At 42.0% G+C, this 18,983-nt stretch overlaps 1 protein-coding gene across 2 annotated transcripts; it reads left to right on the plus strand.

Moving 5' to 3' along the window:
• Positions 1-433: 433 nt before the first annotated feature.
• Positions 434-17,548, plus strand: TADA1 (transcriptional adaptor 1). 2 transcript variants are annotated; one of them, XM_028111695.2, is made up of 8 exons: positions 434-610; positions 5,503-5,594; positions 5,860-5,925; positions 10,100-10,197; positions 11,875-12,117; positions 13,356-13,507; positions 15,702-15,864; positions 16,310-17,548. In XM_028111695.2, exons 1-8 carry the CDS (start codon positions 537-539, stop codon positions 16,460-16,462), a joined length of 1,041 nt encoding a protein of 346 aa, XP_027967496.1. In that variant the 5' UTR covers positions 434-536; the 3' UTR covers positions 16,463-17,548. The 2 variants fall into 2 exon arrangements, with proteins under 2 accessions (XP_027967496.1, XP_027967497.1); XM_028111696.2 differs by having other exon boundaries at positions 435-610; positions 11,875-12,084.
• Positions 17,549-18,983: the final 1,435 nt, after the last annotated feature.

The following is an 18,983-nucleotide window of genomic DNA, read 5'->3' on the forward strand; positions in this document are numbered from 1 at the left end:
TTTGCATTTTAGCTGGAGGGGGCAGAAAATTAACGAGACGAATCTATTAAGTGGCATATTACATGAGTAGTGCTTGGCGAAAATTAAGGTAACGAAAGAAAACCAAACTGTTACAGTATTTACTTCTTGATCTGCGGGTGAAGATACTCATCTAGGTGAAAGGACCGCGGGCCAGATTTGGAATTTGCTCAGCAGGTATCAGACCGAAAGAGCTGGGAAGCACCGGCCCTGCAGGCGTCGCTGCAGGCCAGTTTGGCCTCGGGTTTAAGTTGGGCGCGGGAGGGCCCAACGAAACGAATCACGTGACTCGAAGGGGCGGGAGGAGGACGACTGAGAAAACCGCGAATTTGCCTCCTCACTTTCTCTTAAGCAAGGCGGGCGGAGCCGAAAACCAAATAAACGTCTTCTGAGCGACTGGGGGCGGCACAGACCGGAGCCGACCGAGCCTCCAGCGCCGAGACTCTCGCAGAATTGGTTTTTCGGTTGTTGGTCACTGTGGCAGAGCCGTCTGCGGTCGGGCTGAGACGTGGGGAGCAATGGCGACCTTTGTGAGCGAGCTGGAGGCGGCCAAGAAGAACTTGAGCGAGGCCCTGGGGGACAACGTGAAACAGTAAGAGCTGTTCTGGCGCAGCCTCCAGGTCTCCGCGCCGGTGCTCCCCTGGCTTCGGGCTGCCGACCCACCCTGGAGACACCCTTCGCCGCCCCGAGGCCTATGCTGCCACGCTATGCTCGCGGGCGGCGGGGCCTCCGGGTTTCTCGGGCCAGAGCCGGGCGTGCAACCCGTACTCGCCCAGCTGGAGGGGCCGGGCCTCCCTGGCTCCCTCGGGACTCGGGCGGGCGCCTTCGCCCGGGACTCTCTGCCCGGGGTGGGGCGGGAGAGGCGCATTCCACGCCCAGGGGCCTACTGAACGGTTGCGGGCCCCTGCGCTGAGTTCGGGACGCGTGAGGCCTGCCCCGGGCCGAGTGACCGGGAGCCCGACGCGCCCCGGCTGGCGCGGGCACCGTGCGCGGCGGCCCGCCCCTGGAGGGCTTCCTGGAGGCGGAAGCTTATTGGGGTCGGGGGTTGTGTAGACCCTGCGTTATAGAGCACTGACAGCAACTTCGGAAGGCGGACAGACCCTCCGGTAACATACCGAGCGCCTCTGCAGTTATAGTGATGATCTCAGTAGCGGACGGTATTTGAACACCTTTTAAGCACTCTAAAGGTACTGTCTCATCTAATCCTCATAGCAGAGATGTGAGGTAGGTACAGTCGTTACTCCCGTTTGATAGATGTGAAGACTGAGATCTAGAGAGGTTATGTAGCTCTTCAAGAGTCACTAGGTCTCTCGTGCCTGATTCCTGGCACTGATACCTTACAAGGGGTTCCAAAGGAACCTGCACCCAGCCAGACCTGGCTTATAGCAGGGAACCGAGTACACACTCGGGGCACACCCTGAATGGCGGGATGTACGAACAATATTTAGCCAAGGCCGAAGCCAAATAATATATTTCTTTTTTTTTTAAGATTTTTAAAATTTATTTGAAAGAGAGAGAATGAGAGAGACAGCGCACATGAGAGGTGGGAGGGTCAGAGGGAGAAGCAGACTCCCCGCTGGGCAGGGAGCCCGATGCGGGACTCGATCCCGGGACTCCAGGATCATGACCTGAGCCGAAGGCAGTCGCTTAAGCGACCGAGCCACCCAGGTGCTCCCAAATAATATATTTCTGAAGTACAAGGACGAGTTTGGGAATTTTCAGAACATGAATCGTTATTACAATTTTATTTTTTAAAAATATAGGAAGCAGATTTTAAATGTTTAAAATTATAATGCCTGCGTTGTTGCTGCTCGGTGACTTCTGTAATATTCCACACATTTGTATTACACAGTAGATGGTCACTTAAAAATGTTGCTGGAGGAGCAAGGCATTTGGGGGACACTTCTCTTTTTTCTTTATTTTCTTTGTTATAACTAGATTGAAGTTACTTGGATGTCATACATCATTTTGGAATTTTACCTTTTTGTGAAATTTTGAGGTGGTGGAGTTGACATTCTGCTTTTTATCCTAGCAAGATACGCAGAATTCCCATGTAAGACTTTTTTGAAAGACTCATGGCCTAAACAGAATAACTAGAAACAAAATATAATTTTTTTAAAGATTTGTTTATTTGAGAGAGAGAGAGAGAGAGCATGAGCTGGAGGGGGAGAGAGAATGCCAAGCCGACTCCATGCCTGAACACTGATCCCGATCCCGTCCTGGGGCTCAGTGTCACCCTGAGATCATGACCTGAGCTGAAATCAAGAGTCTAACATTTAACCAACTATGCCACCCAGGCGCCCCAAACAAAATATAATTCTTAAAGATCATTTTAATATTATGAACGTTAAACTTCTACAAACACTGGCATTAAAATCTATTATTTTGGCATAATTATTTAATTTTTCTGAACATTTATTGACCTCCAAAGATATTCTACCTAAAATTACATCTTAATATTCATGTTTACTCTCAGTTTCTTTGCTTATTGAATTAATTGAAAATTAATTATTTTAATAGGTAAAATTAACAGTTTTCACAATTCATTAAATACTATACTTTGTTACTTTTGTAATACTGACTGCTAAAATTTACATTTTGAAGCACAATTGAGTTTTTACTGTTATGTCTAGGATGCTTAAAGTATTTGAAAGTATTTCCATACCATAATAAATTTGAGAGACCTGGCTGTGTGTGATTTACTGATTAGATGTGATGGTGACCTCTGTGATCCCACACACATCACACAAATGTGCCAGAAATTTGAAGTTAGTGTTTCCTATTTGGTCTTTAAAGGCCAATGCTGGTTATCAGATGTTGGTCAAATATAGATGCTAAAACTAAATTTGGTGCATCTGTAGTGTGAATCTCCACTAACAGTGCAATCAAAATATGCTTTGGTGCCAGGAATAGTTAATGGCACAGGGTTGTTTCGTATTTTTCCATTCTCTCACTGTCTTTTCCCCCTGCTCCTTAAAAAGTGTCTCTTGGTTGAACACTATAATATTGCTATGCAGTATTTTCTCATATTTCTTCCATGAGTAGTTTGCTTTGGTTTATATATGAGTAGAATGCTTTGGACCATTCAAACATGGTCCTTGGTGGTAGGTAGAACAGAGAGAGTGTATAAGGAACCCAGATAAGAGTTGTTTTCTATTTATCTAGTGGTCCAAGTGCCTTTATGTCAGAGTGCATGCCCACATCAGCTTCTGGAAGGACATGGCCTTTGCTAGTTTACTCACTTTGTGTGGTACCCAGGAGAGTGTCCTGTTTAGAGAGGTATTGGATTTTTGGGTGACTTGATCATGTTATTTAGTTTTCTCTAAGTATCTTCAGTGCTTCCTGGTCTGACCCACTTACATTTCTCTTCCATCATCCTCACCTTCATAGAGGTTGACTAACTTTTTCCCCAACTGTTGAGGAAAACAGTTATTTGTTCATAGCTATACAGCAAGGTAACACAGAGACCAGGATTGGGGAGCAGGTCTTCCACATCTTGGAAGGGACGCTCGCTGTTTGGGCTAGAAAGTTTGCCATTGGAGAAGTAGGTAGTATCATGTTGGTAGAGCTTTCTGATAGAGCCTTATTTTACTTACAAGTTCACACTCAAAATACAAATACATTCGCATCTTTCTTTTAAAATAGTGACATGGGGCTTTTAAGTAATGAAATTTGTCTCCTGTTACTATCTTTTGTTGGATAGAATGGGCTGGGGAAAGACTTGTTTTTTTCTGTGGAGCTTTATTTCGTTTCATAATTGTTTGTCTTAAAAAAAAAAAAAGCATTTAAGTGTCCATTGTTGGGAAGTTATTGACTAACGAGTGTATGAGTATCAGGTGAGAAGTCGTGCCAAACTCTAAACATATTTTGCTGTTGCGTGAAATGGGTCTTGGGCACCTTTGACTCCCTTAAAGCTATAGTTTTCTCCTGGAAAAAAAGAAGGCATGTGAACCCAAAGCTTTGCATGCAGTTACCTGCATACATGGCGGGTTAGATACAGAGTTACATACTGAGATGACTTGAAGCTAATCTGTGTTCAGGAGAAGCCCTGCCATGGGTATAATAAGGCAGTGAGAACATAAACCATCTTTTTTTTTTCTTTCTTTTCTGTCAGGAACTCAAGTGAGCATCAGAAAGTAGCAAAGTGTGAATTGAAAGTGATTGTAAGACATAGACTAATTTTTAATTGTTTCATGAGCAAGGAGCAGCTTCCTTAAACACAGAATCAAAGGCTGTGGATGTGAAAAAGTCATTTTATTCCTATTTCTAATGTTAAGGTATAAAGGGTCAAATCTTTTTTTTTTTCCTGCTAGGTAACTGGTACCTTTTATGATTAGTGGTTGGTTTTCACTTTAAAAACCACTAAGTTTCTCATATCCACGGGTATTTTCTTTGTGGTGAGGTGTTTTAGATACTCAATACTTCAGCCAGTTAGATTAAAACTTGAGTTCATTTGAAAGGAAGGAGGTTACCAGGATCAGTAGTAATGACCACTTCCCAACCCATAAAACACATACTCCTTTTAAAATATAATTTTTTCTTATTGGGGGATGATTGACGTATAACATTATATTAGTTTCAGGTGTGTAACAAGTATTCTTAATATATTGCAAAATGATCATCACAGTAAGGAGTTAAAACTGTCATGATACATACAACAAAGTTTTTTTCTTATGAACTTTTAAGATCTCTCAGCAACTTTCAAATATACAATACAGTATTATTAACTATAGTTAATAATTAGAAAATGAGGGTATTTGAAATTAAAATTTAAAAGTTAATACTTTTAATAATAATACTTTTAAAATATAAATCTTAAATGTAGGATTCTGGAGGGTAGGTCTTCTAGAAAGTTAACAGAGAGGAAGGAAAGGTACAGCTGTGGTTTTTGACTGATTGATTCATGAGCCCAATTATGGGCCTACCTGTCAGTCCCTTTTGGGAAGAACTTTTCTTCCTTCTCCTTCTGTTGGTATTCTGATTCCTAGGGGTATTGGTTTTCAAGGCTGCCATAACAAAATACCACAGATGGGGTGGCTTAACAACAGAAATTTGTTTTCTCGTCGTTCTGGAGGCTGCAGTCTGACATCAAGGTGTCATCAGGGTTGTTTTTTTCTGAGACCTCTCCCTTTAGCTAGTAGATGGACACTGGCGCGCGCGCGCGTGTGTGTGTGTGTGTGTGTGTGTGTGTGTGTGTGTCCTAATCTCTTCTTACAAGGATACCCATCACATGGGCCTAGGGCCCACCCTGAAGACGCCATTTGAATTTAATTACCTATTTAAAGGCTTTGTCTCCAAATACAGTCACTTCCTGGGTGCTGGGGTGGCTAGGGCTTCAACATATGAATTTGGGGGGAGGAGCACAACTCAGCTCATTATTCAGTAGGGAATGCAAAATTTCCTTCCCTGGGTTTTGGAGCAGGTAAGGTGAATTTGGGAAAGCAGCAGACCCCTTGGTTCTTAATACTGCCTCTGCCTTTGCAGATACTGGGCTAACTTAAAGTTGTGGTTCAAGCAGAAGATCAGCAAAGAAGAGTTTGACCTTGAAGCTCATAGACTTCTCACACAGGATAATGGTAAAATAATTATCTGGGGAGTTATTTTACTGTTCTGAATTTTTCCCAGATTTGAATAAATGGCAAATAAGTAATTGCAATAAATTTTGTAGTCTTCTCACTTAAAAAATAAAATTGGGTTTTTAGTGGTGTGTAAGATTATTTTAATAATATGGATATTTAAAGTGTAAAGAATGGCAGGATAGGGGGTAATCCAAGTCAAATAATGGTTTCCTTATGTTTTAAATATTTTGTATTTGATTTGTGACAATCTTCCCTTTTTCAGTCCATTCTCACAACGATTTCCTCCTGGCTATTCTTACGCGTTGTCAGATTTTGGTGTCTACACCAGGTAAGGGAGCAGAAATATTTCCAGGGATGTCAGTTAGCAAAGCCATGGAGCACTGGGCTTTAGCTTCCTTTAACAGACACATCTGTTGTTTGCAAATGAAATGGTCTTTGAACTGCTCAGAAGAAAACATTTATTATATAGGTACAGATTGTTTTATAGAACCTTTGTGCAGGTGATTTCCCTGCACTTATATTGACTTTTGGTCTTTACTGGCCACTCAGCTTGATTTTTCAGTTACTTAAATGAAAGACGAGTGAGGAAGAGGGTGGGCGGTCAGGATGGAGAAGCTGAGGGCAGCCGGTGTTAGGAGAGAGTTTCCACGATAGAGGGAAGGTGAGGTAGGATTCGGTGGAGGGGCAACCACATGGTGAAAACCTGGACTTCCACTTGTATTCTCAAGTAAGATAGTAGCACCTGGAAGGTTAGAGCTGCAGCTTGTGGGGGAGGTAGGTAGAAGCTAATTCTGCCACTTCACCCTGAATAGGTATAGAGAGAAACAATACTTTGCCCCTAATTTTTTGGAGCTTAAATGGTGCAAGTCACTTCTTTCAACCATCTTATTTTAATCAAGTAGTCAAAAATAAAGAATTAAATACATTAAAAATCTGCCTTACAATTAAACTTGTCCTGAGCTCTTGTTAAAAACTTGGATTTATAAGTACTTCCTGCTGTAGATTAAGTTGAATATTTTTGTTTTTAAAGGACCCGTGGTGATTGTGACGGTCATCTTTATGTAGAAGTGACTACTAGTACTTTCTGTTGTTTCTCTCTGCTAAGCTCTACTGAATAAAGAATTCAGACACAATCTCCTCAAGTCCCAAGTCCTGCACACTCTTAAGAAGTTGTTGTTGGTGTAGAGTGGTGAACAGTGAGCATTTGTGTATGGAGAGTGGGGTTAGTAGGGGCTGCTTCCCTTACCCAACACTGCCCCTTGCTGTACATTGTCACATGTGTCAGATTTCTGATGTTCTGTTTTCTTTAGATAGAGGTGGACTTCAGCTAGTGAGATCGTAAAGATGATCCACTCCTTTGTGTAAAATTTAATTTGATCAGGAAAGCCAACATTGTGAGAACTAGATCTTGCTTTTTACGTAGGTATATTCTAAAGGGGCATATGTGCAAAAGGTGAGTGGTATGATTGGGAGTAAAAACCCTGGTTGATAGGAGTCAAGAAACTTAGGTTCAAGTTTAGGTTTTGCTGCTAGCTTAGGTGATATAGTTAATTATTGGGTGTTCTTAGCTTTCACATTTATAAAATACAGTAACATTTGCCCTATAGATATATATAAAAAAGTGGACGAAAGAACATGTGAAAAAGTGCCCTTGAAATTAAAAAATGTCAGACAAATACGAAGTGGTATTAGCAAGTGTTAAGTGGCTGATTCTAACTAAATAAAGCCTTTGATATTCAGGAATGTTTGTTAGTGGTGATTTTAAAATAAATGATGAAACATTTGGAATTTGAGAGGTTATTTCTCTGTCCAACACCCAGAATATATTTCCTCAAAATGAAATTAATAGTTGCTGGCAACAAAGAGATGATTTCTATTAAAAGTGAAATAGAGAAATAGTTCTTTGTATGTATAATACTTAGGATGGGTTTTCTGTTGTTCTAAGCTAGGCAGGAAAGATGATTTTAATAATATCGATCAAGTGACCACAGTGCAACAGACACTCTGTGCTCTTTTTAAACTTTGCAACAACTCTTTAGGGCAGGGGTTAGCCTCTTTTTTTTTATGGACTAGGAAACAAACTTCAGAGAAGACATAAAGAAATGAAAGCAAAACTTAACTGACACCTTATCCAGCCAGTAAGTGGAAGTGTTGGATTCCCACTGAAATCCGCCTACCGCTGGAAAACTGTCCTTGTGTCAGTCAGTCCTCCTCACTGTGCTCTGCCTCCTCGCTTGGAATGTGGTCACCTAACAGCCAGGCCATCCAGCACGAGTCGGTTTCTCTGGGAACCTTCTGCGATTGGCTGACCTCATCAGCGAGACATTTGGCGTGGTGGGGAGGAGGAACTGACTTCCCAAGCACTTCTCCCCCCACCCCCCACCCCGCCCCTTCTAACTCCTGTCTAGGCAACATGCAGTGTTATATTAGTGTCTGGTGTACAATATAGTGATTCAACACTTCTGTACAGTCCTCAGTGCTCATCATGGTAAGTGTCCAAGCAGCCCTTTTTTTAACTGACAAACTTGGAGTATTTTTTTTAAAGCTTTAAAAACTCATTCTTCAAAAAACATCAAGATGGAAATAATGTCATTGCTTAGATGATGAGTGGGTTTTTTTTTTTTCTTACAAAAGTTTTGGGGGTAATTTTTTCAAGTGTACTGTAATGAGCTTGGATTACTTTGATTTTTTTTTTTTCTTTAAACTATATATACTTACACTCAGGGCTAGAAAGAAATGATACAGAAGGTCTGATAATGAAAAGTTTCTTCCCACTCCTAGACTTGTGCCCAAGGAAAACTACTTTGTTTCTTGTTCTTCTGGTAGGACTTTGATAGCTCCTCACTGGAGCTTAAATCTCTTTCTGGATTTACTGATTTTAGACATCTGTCTTAATGCTTTGTGTTTGTGAGATTTCCTCAACTCTTTCAGTCTTTCTGTCCAATGCATTCTTTTTTAATTAATATTTTATTTATTTATTTGAAGGAGAGAGTACAAGCAGGGGGAGCCCCAGAAGGAGAGGAAAAGGGAGAAGCAGACTCCCTGCTGAGCAGGGAGCCCAATGCGGGACTCAGTCCCGGGACCCTGGGATCATGACCTGAGCCGAAGGCAGACACTTAAGTGATTGAGCCACCCAGGCCCCCCCTTCCAATGCGTTCTTTAATTCAGCAATTTTTATAATATCTTCTTTTTGTTTTATGGATATACATCTTTTCAAACTTCTCTGAAGATACCAGTTAGAAATTATTTGAGGTCCTTTTTGTTGCCTGAATTCTTTAATCTGGGACCTCTATTTTCTGTTTGTTTAGCTTGGTCTTTCTGATCATGTTACAGATTATCATCAAATGTCTGCTGATTCATGTTTAAGAATGAAGCATACAATGCCTGGGGATTTTGTTTTGGAGTGAGCTGACGGGAGGCCAGCTAAACTGGTCTGTTTTTGGAGTGAGCTGACGGGAGGCCAGCTAAACTGGGGTTTCTCAAATGCCAGCATGCAGAGAGTTGTGCTCTAGGGTGCCAACATCCCTACCAACTACTGTAGTAAATCCCAGAAATTTTGTTCAGTTTAACTAGAGGAGAGCCCTTCATTCTCTTGCCTCGTCTCCCCCTTTCCCCTGCTGTTATAAATATTGCACTAGGTATGGGCATGAGCAGGGCTGGCTTCAGGGCCTATGAACTGCCCATGAACTCAGAAGGACCCCATACTTGGCTTAGTGCTTTACTGTGGTTGTTTGGAAATTGTAAATATTTGAACAAAGGACCCTGCATTTTTATTTTGTACTGAGCCCACTGCTAGTGGTGAGGAAAGGGGTTTGTGTAGATGATTTTTGATATAGACCTTCCATTAATCTTGTTTTTAGCTTTCCTGATCCCTCCCTGGTTTCCACTGTACTGACCTTCTCCAGATCCAGATTTTTTGTGGATTTCTGCTACCCTGGCTGACTGGTTTCTGCATTTCCCAACCTTACCTAGCCTAGGTTACTGCTAGGTTACGGCTTCCATTTGTCTGCTTGTAATTCAGCACCTCTTTAGCTCATTGTTGAAATTTGTTGAGATCTCATCTTGTTTCACTCATCTTCCTTTTTGTCACCGTTGTGGATATGTGCTGTTTACTTTCCACTATTATCATTTTTAGTGGGGTCTTGGAAGAGAGAGGAGGTAAATTCATGTGCTCTGTTTACCATTTTGAACTAGAAAATTCTGTCCTACTTTTTTGATACTACTGCTACTCATAAGCAAACAAAGCACCCAATAAACATTAATTAAAATATGAAAAACAAATTTGTCTTTATAAAGGAGTAATTTTGGTAACAGCTGAAAAAAATGCGATTTGAGAGGATTCGTAATTTTGTTTAGAAAGTAGAAAGAGAAGATCTGAATTTAAGCATTTATTATTTTCATTACTTGAGCATTCCATACTTTTTTAGCCCAAAATGAAAACAAACTTGGCAGTTGATATTGTCATTATTTTCTCTTATGGTTATGATTTTTCTCTCTCACAGAGGGTGCTGGATCTTTGCCCTGGACGGGGGGTTCTGCAGCTAAACCTGGAAAACCAAAGGGGAAGAAAAAGCTTTCTTCTGTTCGTCAGAAATTTGATGTAGGTTGTTACTCAATAGATCTTGATAACAACTGATTTAAATGCTGGTGTGATGAAACTGGCTTTAGTTTTTAAATAAATCTTAAAATACTGGTAGTAGAGTTGAAAAAAAGGGCATGATTCAAGGAGGAAAGATGTTACTGTATTTGAAGTTGATGAGAGTTTCAAAGACTGTGAGTCCCAAGTGTCTGAATTTTTATAATGCTAGTTTGTTATTACATAAATATTAATATGTTTTCATTAGTACCTAATGATTTTTTAATGACTCAAACAGTATGCCTGTATTCTTTCTCCTCTTAAATATTTTTCTGGAATGAATAATGTTTCTTACATTGAAGACTTCTGTTCCATGGCTCCGGCATGCCTGGAGGCCTCTGGTAGGATCCTGGTGATGCCCAGCTAGGCCCTGAGCCTTTGGGGATCAGCAGAGAAGTCATGAAGGCGTTTGGCTATAAAATTTGTAAGCATTTTAGAATAACTTGCTTTTTTGTTTGTATCTGGGGAAGAAAGTTTCTCAAAAGTATTCCTTTTATAGATTTGACTGGGTGTTGATAGGTTTATTGATTAGCATCAACAAACATTTATTGCTAGCTTTGCTCTGTGTTTTCTATCAGTCATATTCAACCTGGAGGGCATCAGTATCTCCAGAGAGACATACCTTGGTTTAAAAAGGGATGTTTGCTATAAAATACAGTTTTATACTTGGAAAATGGAAAAACAGCCAGTATTTCTTTTGTAATACAAACTTCAAACAGGGACAGGTCATGTTCGCTACTAGCAGCACATCTCCCACTGATGAAGGAGAATACAGATGGTCTATCTGAGTCTACCCGAGGAAGGCAGAGGCTTTATGGGTGGGAAAAGATTGAGAAACACTGGTTTATTTTATTTTTTTAAAGATGTATTTATTTATTTTAGAGAGAGAGAGTGCGCACACGCGTGCTCCTGCAAGCAGGGGGAGGGGCAGAGGGAGAGAGAATCTCAAGCGGACTCCCTGCTGAGCGTAGAGCCCTACTTGGGGCTCAGTCTCATGACTCTGCGATCATGACCTGAACCGAAATCAGGAGTCAGACGGGCACTTAACCAGCTGAGCCACCTGGGCGCCCCGAGAAAAACTATTTTAAATAATTAGAATGACTATGTCTTAGTGAGATTGTGTGTTGAGGATTTTAAGTAGAAGATGTTATAAAGTAGTTACAGAGTCTGGTGTTCTCTTGGAATACCTGTTACTAGATTTGTTATGTTGGTTGCGTAGGCTTTTTAGAGTGTAATTGGAGTATTACTATATATTTCTACTTTCAGAACTTGCTTACTTACAAGTATACTTCAAATGCTCTGACTTGTTTGAAAATAGTTTTATATCTTCTCCTTTCCCCTAATTGTAATTTTTAGCACAGAGCCATATATTCTGTGATTACCAAGGTATTAATTGAATAGAATAAACTGTGCATACTACCATTATTCCCCTTAATTCATGTCTTCATTATTACTATGTAATTAATGGGTGAGAATCTGTGGTTATTTGTGCATGAGTTACTTTTTTTTTTTTTTAACCTCTGTGTTATGGCTCTGGTGGCATTAATTTGTGGGATCTCAAGTCCAATAAATTGGTTACTTTTGTTTGTCTTACTGCTTGCCACTGTGATGAATAATTTTGAAAAGTTTTCTTACCCATAGCATAGATTCCAGCCTCAAAATCCCCTCTCGGGAGCCCAGCAGTTTGTGGCAAAGGATCCCCAAGATGATGATGACTTGAAACTTTGTTCCCACACAATGATGCTCCCCACTCGGGGTCAGCTTGAAGGGAGGATGATAGTGACTGCTTACGAGCACGGGCTGGACAACGTCACCGAGGAGGCGGTCTCAGCGGTTGTCTATGCGGTGGAGGTTGGTTTGCTGGTGGCAGAAACAATCTCACAGGTTGGATGTAATGAGCTTGTGTGTGTTGTTGAAAGTTGGTTCTGCGAGAAAAGAACCGAAATGTCGTCATCTCAGAATTGTCAGCCTGAAATTGCTTTCTTTCGAGGAGAGAGACACCTCATGGTCCAGGCAGTTGCCTTCAGTGAACAGACTGAGCTCTTCAGAGAGGTTGATTATGGCGTAACACTTCTGCTTGACTTGGTGTTTAATATAACAGGGGAACAGTTTTTAAGGGGAAGAAGAAAAAAAAAGAGATTGAGAATCCTAAAGATTAAAATCACTGATGTTTCCTGTGGCACAGCATTTAAAGAGCATTAGATTTCGTGCCTAAACAGTGGGATTCTTGTCTCGGCACACTGCTTGACCCATTCACTTCATTCATTTAGTTAGTTGATGGAATATGTGGGGTTCTATAGTGCACAGGTATGCTGGGTGATACTGGGCAGTTCCCAACACGTGGGGCCTCCAGGTCCTCACATGTACCTCAGAGATCATAATAGCTATCTCATGAAGTTGTAAACATTAAATGAATTCTGGGTGTGGAAATAACAGAATATATCATTAAGTCCTCATCAGATGAGATGATCTTCCTGGTTTGGTTGAAAACGCCCCTGTTACTACTGGTAGACTGGGACCAGCTCTGTCCCTTTATTTTCACAGACATTTTCCATTCCTCCCTTATGTACTTGGCTCTCATAAAGTGATACTAAATACCTAATTTTTTGCTTATTTCTTATATATCTGTTGTATATGTGGCTTTTGAGAGAGCCAAGGTTCTTTTCATGCAAGGATTTTAGTAGATTGGGCATTATAACCAATAAATCTTAGATCTTGAAACTTTTTTCCTGTTTTAAACCAGATTTCAAGGTAGTTTGCCTCCTTTTAAAAATTTCATGTATTTATTTTTGTACTTTCATTTAAAGCTATCTGAAAATTCTTTTTTGAGAGAGGAGCCAATTTAGAGTTATAAATAACTTCTTTAATAAATTTCATGTAGAGCAAGCCCATATTAAATAGAACTAAATAAAAATAGCACATCTCCCTCTTTCCTACACCCTCCAGCTCTGGTGTGGCTCTGTGGCTCTTCAGTAAACATTCATTTGGTTCCATCGTATGCTAGCCTGTCTCATATCTCCATCCACTAAATGCTAGTAAACATTTTTTGGTCAATGGAAGTTTTATGATTTGCTTTTAAACAGGAGTTCATGCTATTTTTCTTTTCTTTCTTGTTTTTACAGAATCACCTTAAAGATATATTGACATCAGTTGTGTCAAGAAGGAAAGCTTATCGGTTACGTGATGGTCATTTTAAATATGCCTTTGGTAGTAATGTAACCCCACAGCCATACCTGAAGAATAGTGTAGTAGCTTACAACAACTTAATAGAAAGGTATATGAAGTTTCTTGTGATTTTGCAACCATTCTTTCTAGTTTCTATGCTATTATGTGTTAGACCCCTGTTAAATAATTGGTTATTATGTTTCTGTAAAGTCTAAAGTACCTTTGAGAGCAGTGCAGCTTTATTACGTTGCATCCTTGCATGATAACTAGTGAATTATTTGGTGTTGTTTATCAGAAGTGAAGTTGCAGAGGCTGCCACTTGTGGTTTAATGTGAGTGCCCCCCATTTTCTTTTTCTTTTTTTTTTTTTAAAGATTTTATTTATTTATTTGAGAGAGAGAATGAGAGACAGAGAGCACGAGAGGGAAGAGGGTCAGAGGGAGAAGCAGACTCCCCGCTGAGCAGGGAGCCTGATGTGGGACTCAATCCCGGGACTCCAGGATCATGACCTGAGCCGAAGGCAGTCGCTTAACCAACTGAGCCACCCAGGCGCCTGAGTGCCCCCTATTTTCTGAGGTGGAGTGGAGTGGTTCCCTGAGGCGGTGCATTCTGATGGCTCCTAAGGGGCAGCACCTGCCTGGTGGTAGAAGCGGGCCTGCCCTCGGTCAGAAGCGTGGCCTGTGATTGTTGGGTCAAGGCTGGGTATCTTGATGGTGGGAGGAGGGGAGGGAGGTGTTTCTCTATGTCCTTACGTGGCTTCTGTAGGCATTAGCTCAAGAGAGCGGCCTGTGCTGGGTGTCATCAGGTTGCTCTTGACAGACCCGGTCTCGGCCCCAGACTCTGGGATTCCTCTGTCCACCTCCCACGGAGGGCTCCCAGGACTTGTAATGTCCTAAGTCATCACTTTATGAGATGACCTGGATTACCTTTCGTCTCATCCATGGTTTGTCTTTTTTCACCCCTCCACCTTCCTTTCTTCGTTCCCCGCAAATAATTTAGTCCACATTTTAAGGCTTTGGGAAAGAAAAAGCAATGATGTAACTTTTCTTGTGGTAACTGAAGTGACTGAATTTCTTTGAGTGCCAGTTATCTGGTTGGTTAGGGAGATGACGGGGAGGTACAAGTTCAGAGAGGAACGTGTAACTGGGAAAGCTGGTGGGAGGGGTGAGGGTGCAGAACCAACAGGAAGGGAAGGAAGGAGATGTGGTAGGAAAGGGTGAAGGCCGGGAAAGCCGAGAAGAGAGCTGGACGTAGCAGAGAGTGTTGACGGCACACGTAGGGGCCGTATCAGTGCCTGCTTCATGGCTAAAGACCTTGACGTGCTTCACAAGGCCCATTTTGAAGAGCACCGTCTTGAATTAGGTTCACTATTTATATTTAGGTTGCCAAATGTGAAGATTTCCATTCTCAGTCTCATTCAGGCCTATATGTGGGGGTATTTGTTCTCTTTTGTCCTCCTTTTCTAGAAAAAATGAAACCAAAGAAAGGAGGGGGGGGCTCCTTTTGGTGGCTGAATGCTGGGAGCAACGTCTCTGACCCTGCCTGGCCTCCCGAGCTGCCGTCTCGTCCCCACTGGCCAGGCCCCGGAGCGCTCCTACCTCTCTGTCGGCTGCTCGTTTCCCCGCCAGGGCTGCCTTTGCCCGACGCCCGTACCCGCGCTTGCACCCTGCCTGTGCTTTTTGTCTGAGTCACCTCCTCGCTGTTGCTTTACCTCCTGGGTGTTCTCCAGAATTGTATAGGTCAGCTCCTACAGTATTAGGATCTAAAAATTATGCCTGACTTCCCTGCTGATACTGTATCTGGGTCCTGTTTTGGGAAATTGGCAAGATTTGGATTTTGCCCCTTCTCCGTTTTTACCTGTTGCTTATTCGGTGCTCTGTCTTCTTTTCTTGCATGTTATTTTTCAATCCTCTTGTCTCCAGTTACGTTTTATCTTCCTCTCCCAAGTCAGTGTTTCGATTTCATTTTCCTTTAATTAAGGTCTATTTTTTTTCCCCCTGGACAAAAGCACTTTAAGGGCAGGAGACCATTTTGGCTCAGTATCCTGAGCTTAGTAAATATTTTTAACATTGTAGAGAGAGGAGTGTAAGTGTAGTTGCTGTACATTTTGTTTCCAGCCTGACAGATGGGCTGCCTTTGAAAATTAAAATTACAGGCTACTCATGTATATACTAGCTAAAAAATAATTGGATTTGTAGGTGGGTTTCTCATTCATTTTAAGATATTCTTAATAAGATGAATTAAAGCCCATTTCTGTTCTAGTTGCTCAGTTGTCTCCTTCCTAGTTCCTGGCTTTGTTTTCAGTCCTCCAGCCTTCTCTGCTCCTTGTGCTGGTCCGAACCCAGCTTCTCACCCGCCCCCGGACGACGCGGAGCAGCAAGCTGCGCTCCTGCTGGCCTGCTCGGGGGACACTCTCCCCGCATCCGTGCCTCCAGTCAACATGTACGACCTGTTCGAAGCTTTGCAGGTAACTCTTGGCCCCTTAAGGTTGACTTAGATTTATGGATAGGTTCAAAGTTTCTTCGAGTTTACAAAGATATTCAGTAGCTTTTCCTCTTCCTGGTTTCGGTTTTCAGTTTTTAGTTTGTTATTAAAACGATAAATACTACCCTCATTTTTCAAATCCAGGGCCCAGGCCTCCTTCCTAACTTACCTCTCCCAGCCCCCGTGTCCCCCGTGAAAGAAAGAAAAGGAAGAACATCCTTTTTTTCCCTTACTGCTATTTCAGAAGCTTGCTCTTTGTTTCCTTGTTATCTAGTTGGAGCTCCATCCGGCTCTGGCTCGTAGTTGATAGGTTTGTGCATCTTGTCTGTGAGTGTTTTGTTGATACAGCCCTTACTTTTTAACTTTATATGTTGGAAAAATAAATATACTGACATGTAATTGGACACATGCGAATATTCTAATGACAGGTACACAGGGAAGTCATTCCTACACATACTGTATATGCCCTCAACATTGAAAGGATCATCATGAAACTCTGGCATCCCAATCACGAGGAACTACGGCAAGACAAAGTCCACCGCCAGCGCCTGGCGGCCAAGGAAGGCCTGTTGCTCTGCTGAATTAGGGTGATTTGGGGGTAACGGGACCCTCAGCAAATTCATTGGCTATTGAGAATTGAATGTTTTTTGGGCCCGCATTTCAAGACTGAAGTGTATAGTGTAAATATTAATTTTCCTATGGAAATGTGACACTGAGTACATTTTGTGTTGCTACTGTGAAGCCATTAATAGAAATCTGACTTTGATAATGACCCATATCTCTGTATGTATATATGTGTTCCCAGTTATGGGAGTAAGCACTGATAAAATTCTGTGCCCGGAATGGAGATGTTTTTAAGCATCTGAGGCTTAGTATCCTGTGGTCTGCATGTGAGGTAGATGACCTCCTAGAACAAAGAAGCTGTTATAACTTAGTCTCCATGATCAGCAGGACATCTGTGTGTTCAGTGACAGCATATATTCTGTATCCAGAAAGCCTAAAATTTCTGCCTTTCTTCTAAATAACTGTGCTCTTGTATTTTGGTTGAAACAATCCACACAGTGTTAAAAATCATATACCTCCTTTAGTGACCAGTTTAATTTTTAACAGATAGAGGTATCTCCCCCAAAGTTCATTACAACTCTATAGAAAATAGGACCTAGAAATGCTGTGCTGTTAGACAAAATAAAGTCCTTTCTTTGCATTAAAAACCAAAATAAAAACTCTGGAATGTAATTAATTAACCTTACAAAGTTTTTTTTCTCATAACTTAAGTTTCTTTTATAGTTAATGTGCCCAAAGACTTTTATTGGCAAGTTCATCTGTTGATTATTCCTATAGAATATGTTTTAAAAAGCCCATGTAGACATACTGGATTTATACTTAGAAATTCCCCAATTCCTATGCAATATCTGTTTCTATCCTTTAGCAAATGATAAAGTGAAAATAATTTACATTTGGCAGTGTTACTAATAACAAACTTTGTTTTTTTAGAGGTGATGCTTTTTACTCAAAAGATAGTGTTGGTGGTTATATTAGAATGTACAGATGGGTTGTGTAGGTCTAAGTGATTTATGTATATATGTATACATGGCTCAATATTTGGATCTGTGTATTTGATTTTGTACTTTAAATGTGACAAATAAACCTTTTGGGAGAAAACTTTCCTTTTGTGTGTTTATTAAAGTAAACATATAAGGAGGGAGCAAGATGGCGGAGGAGTAGGAGACCTGGATTTTGTTTGGTCTCAGGAATTCAGCTGAATAGGGATCAAACCATTCTGAACACCTACGAACTCAACAGGAGATGAAAGATAAGAATAGTAACAACACTCTGAGCAGAGAAGCGACCACTTACTGGAAGGTAGGACGTGCGGAGAAGTGAATCCAAGGCGATATTCGGGAGGATAGACGGCGGGGGAGGGGGCCTCCGTCGGCCGCTTCTGGCAAGTGCTAGAGCCGCGGAGCACAAAATCGGAACTTTTAGAAGTCGGCTCCGCGGAGGGACGTCGCTCCAGTGGCTAAGCAGGGGGTGGAACCCTCGCGGGACAATGGTCTCAGGACCCTCGGGGTCACAGAAAGACCGGGGGTGCCTGAGTGCGGCAGAGCTCCCAGGTATCGGAGCGGGGAAGCCGGCTGCAGAGACGGAGCCGCGGCGCGGGCTCTCAGCTCGGGGTTGCCATAAACTGTGATCCGCGGCCCAGTCGGGCCACTGCGCCTCCAGCAGGGACCCAAGAAGCAGCAGAGCCGGGGAGACTCCCCTCCCTCCCCCAGGAGGAGCGGTGCGGGAACGTACTGCAGGGATCTGCTGGGTTTGGAGACTCCACACGGGGTCGGGTGCCAGAGATAGAAACACTCAGTCACAGGCCGGGTGAGCATGGAGTGCGGCCGGAGACCGGGGACACGGGAGTGACTGCTTTTCTCTGGGGGCGCACTGAGGAGCGGGGCCCCGAGTTCTCGGCTCCTCCGGGCAGAGAGTGGGAGGCCACCATTTTCACCCTGGTCCTCCAAAGCTGTACCGAGAGCTTGCAGGGAACAAAAGCTCCTGAGAGCAAACCCAAGCAGCTTGCTTAGCCCGGACCAACAAGGACGGGGCAATTCGGCCTCCGGCAAAGACATTTGGGAACCACGGCAACAGGACCCTCCCCCAGAAGATCAGCACGAACAGCCAGCAAGCCAAGACCAAGTTTACCGATCAAGGAGAACGGGAGAACTCCAGCGCTAGGGGAATACTGCACGTAGAATTCATGGCTTTTTTACCATGATTCATTAGTTTTTCAAAGTTAATTTTTTTAACTGTTTTTTGGGGTTTTTTTTTGAATTTTTCTTTTTCCCTTTTTCAACCAACATCTTATCAATCCCTTTTTAAAAAAAACATTTTTTATTTTTCATTTTTAGAGTCATATTTTATCCCTTCATAGTAGTTACCCTTATTTTTGGCATATGTATATAAGTTCTTCTCTCTTTAAAATTTTGATATACAGTTTCTTCTAACAGATCAAAATATACCCTAAATCACTAGTGTATGGCTTTGTTCTAGTCTCCTGCCTGACCGCAGTCTCTCCCATTTTTTTCTTTTCTTTTTTCTTTTTTTTAAATCTTC

This window comes from Eumetopias jubatus, unplaced genomic scaffold (genome assembly GCF_037043125.1).
Source record: "Eumetopias jubatus isolate StellerSeaLion01/CBP00866 unplaced genomic scaffold, mEumJub1_p1.0 scaffold_12, whole genome shotgun sequence".
Lineage (NCBI taxonomy): Eukaryota > Metazoa > Chordata > Mammalia > Carnivora > Otariidae > Eumetopias > Eumetopias jubatus.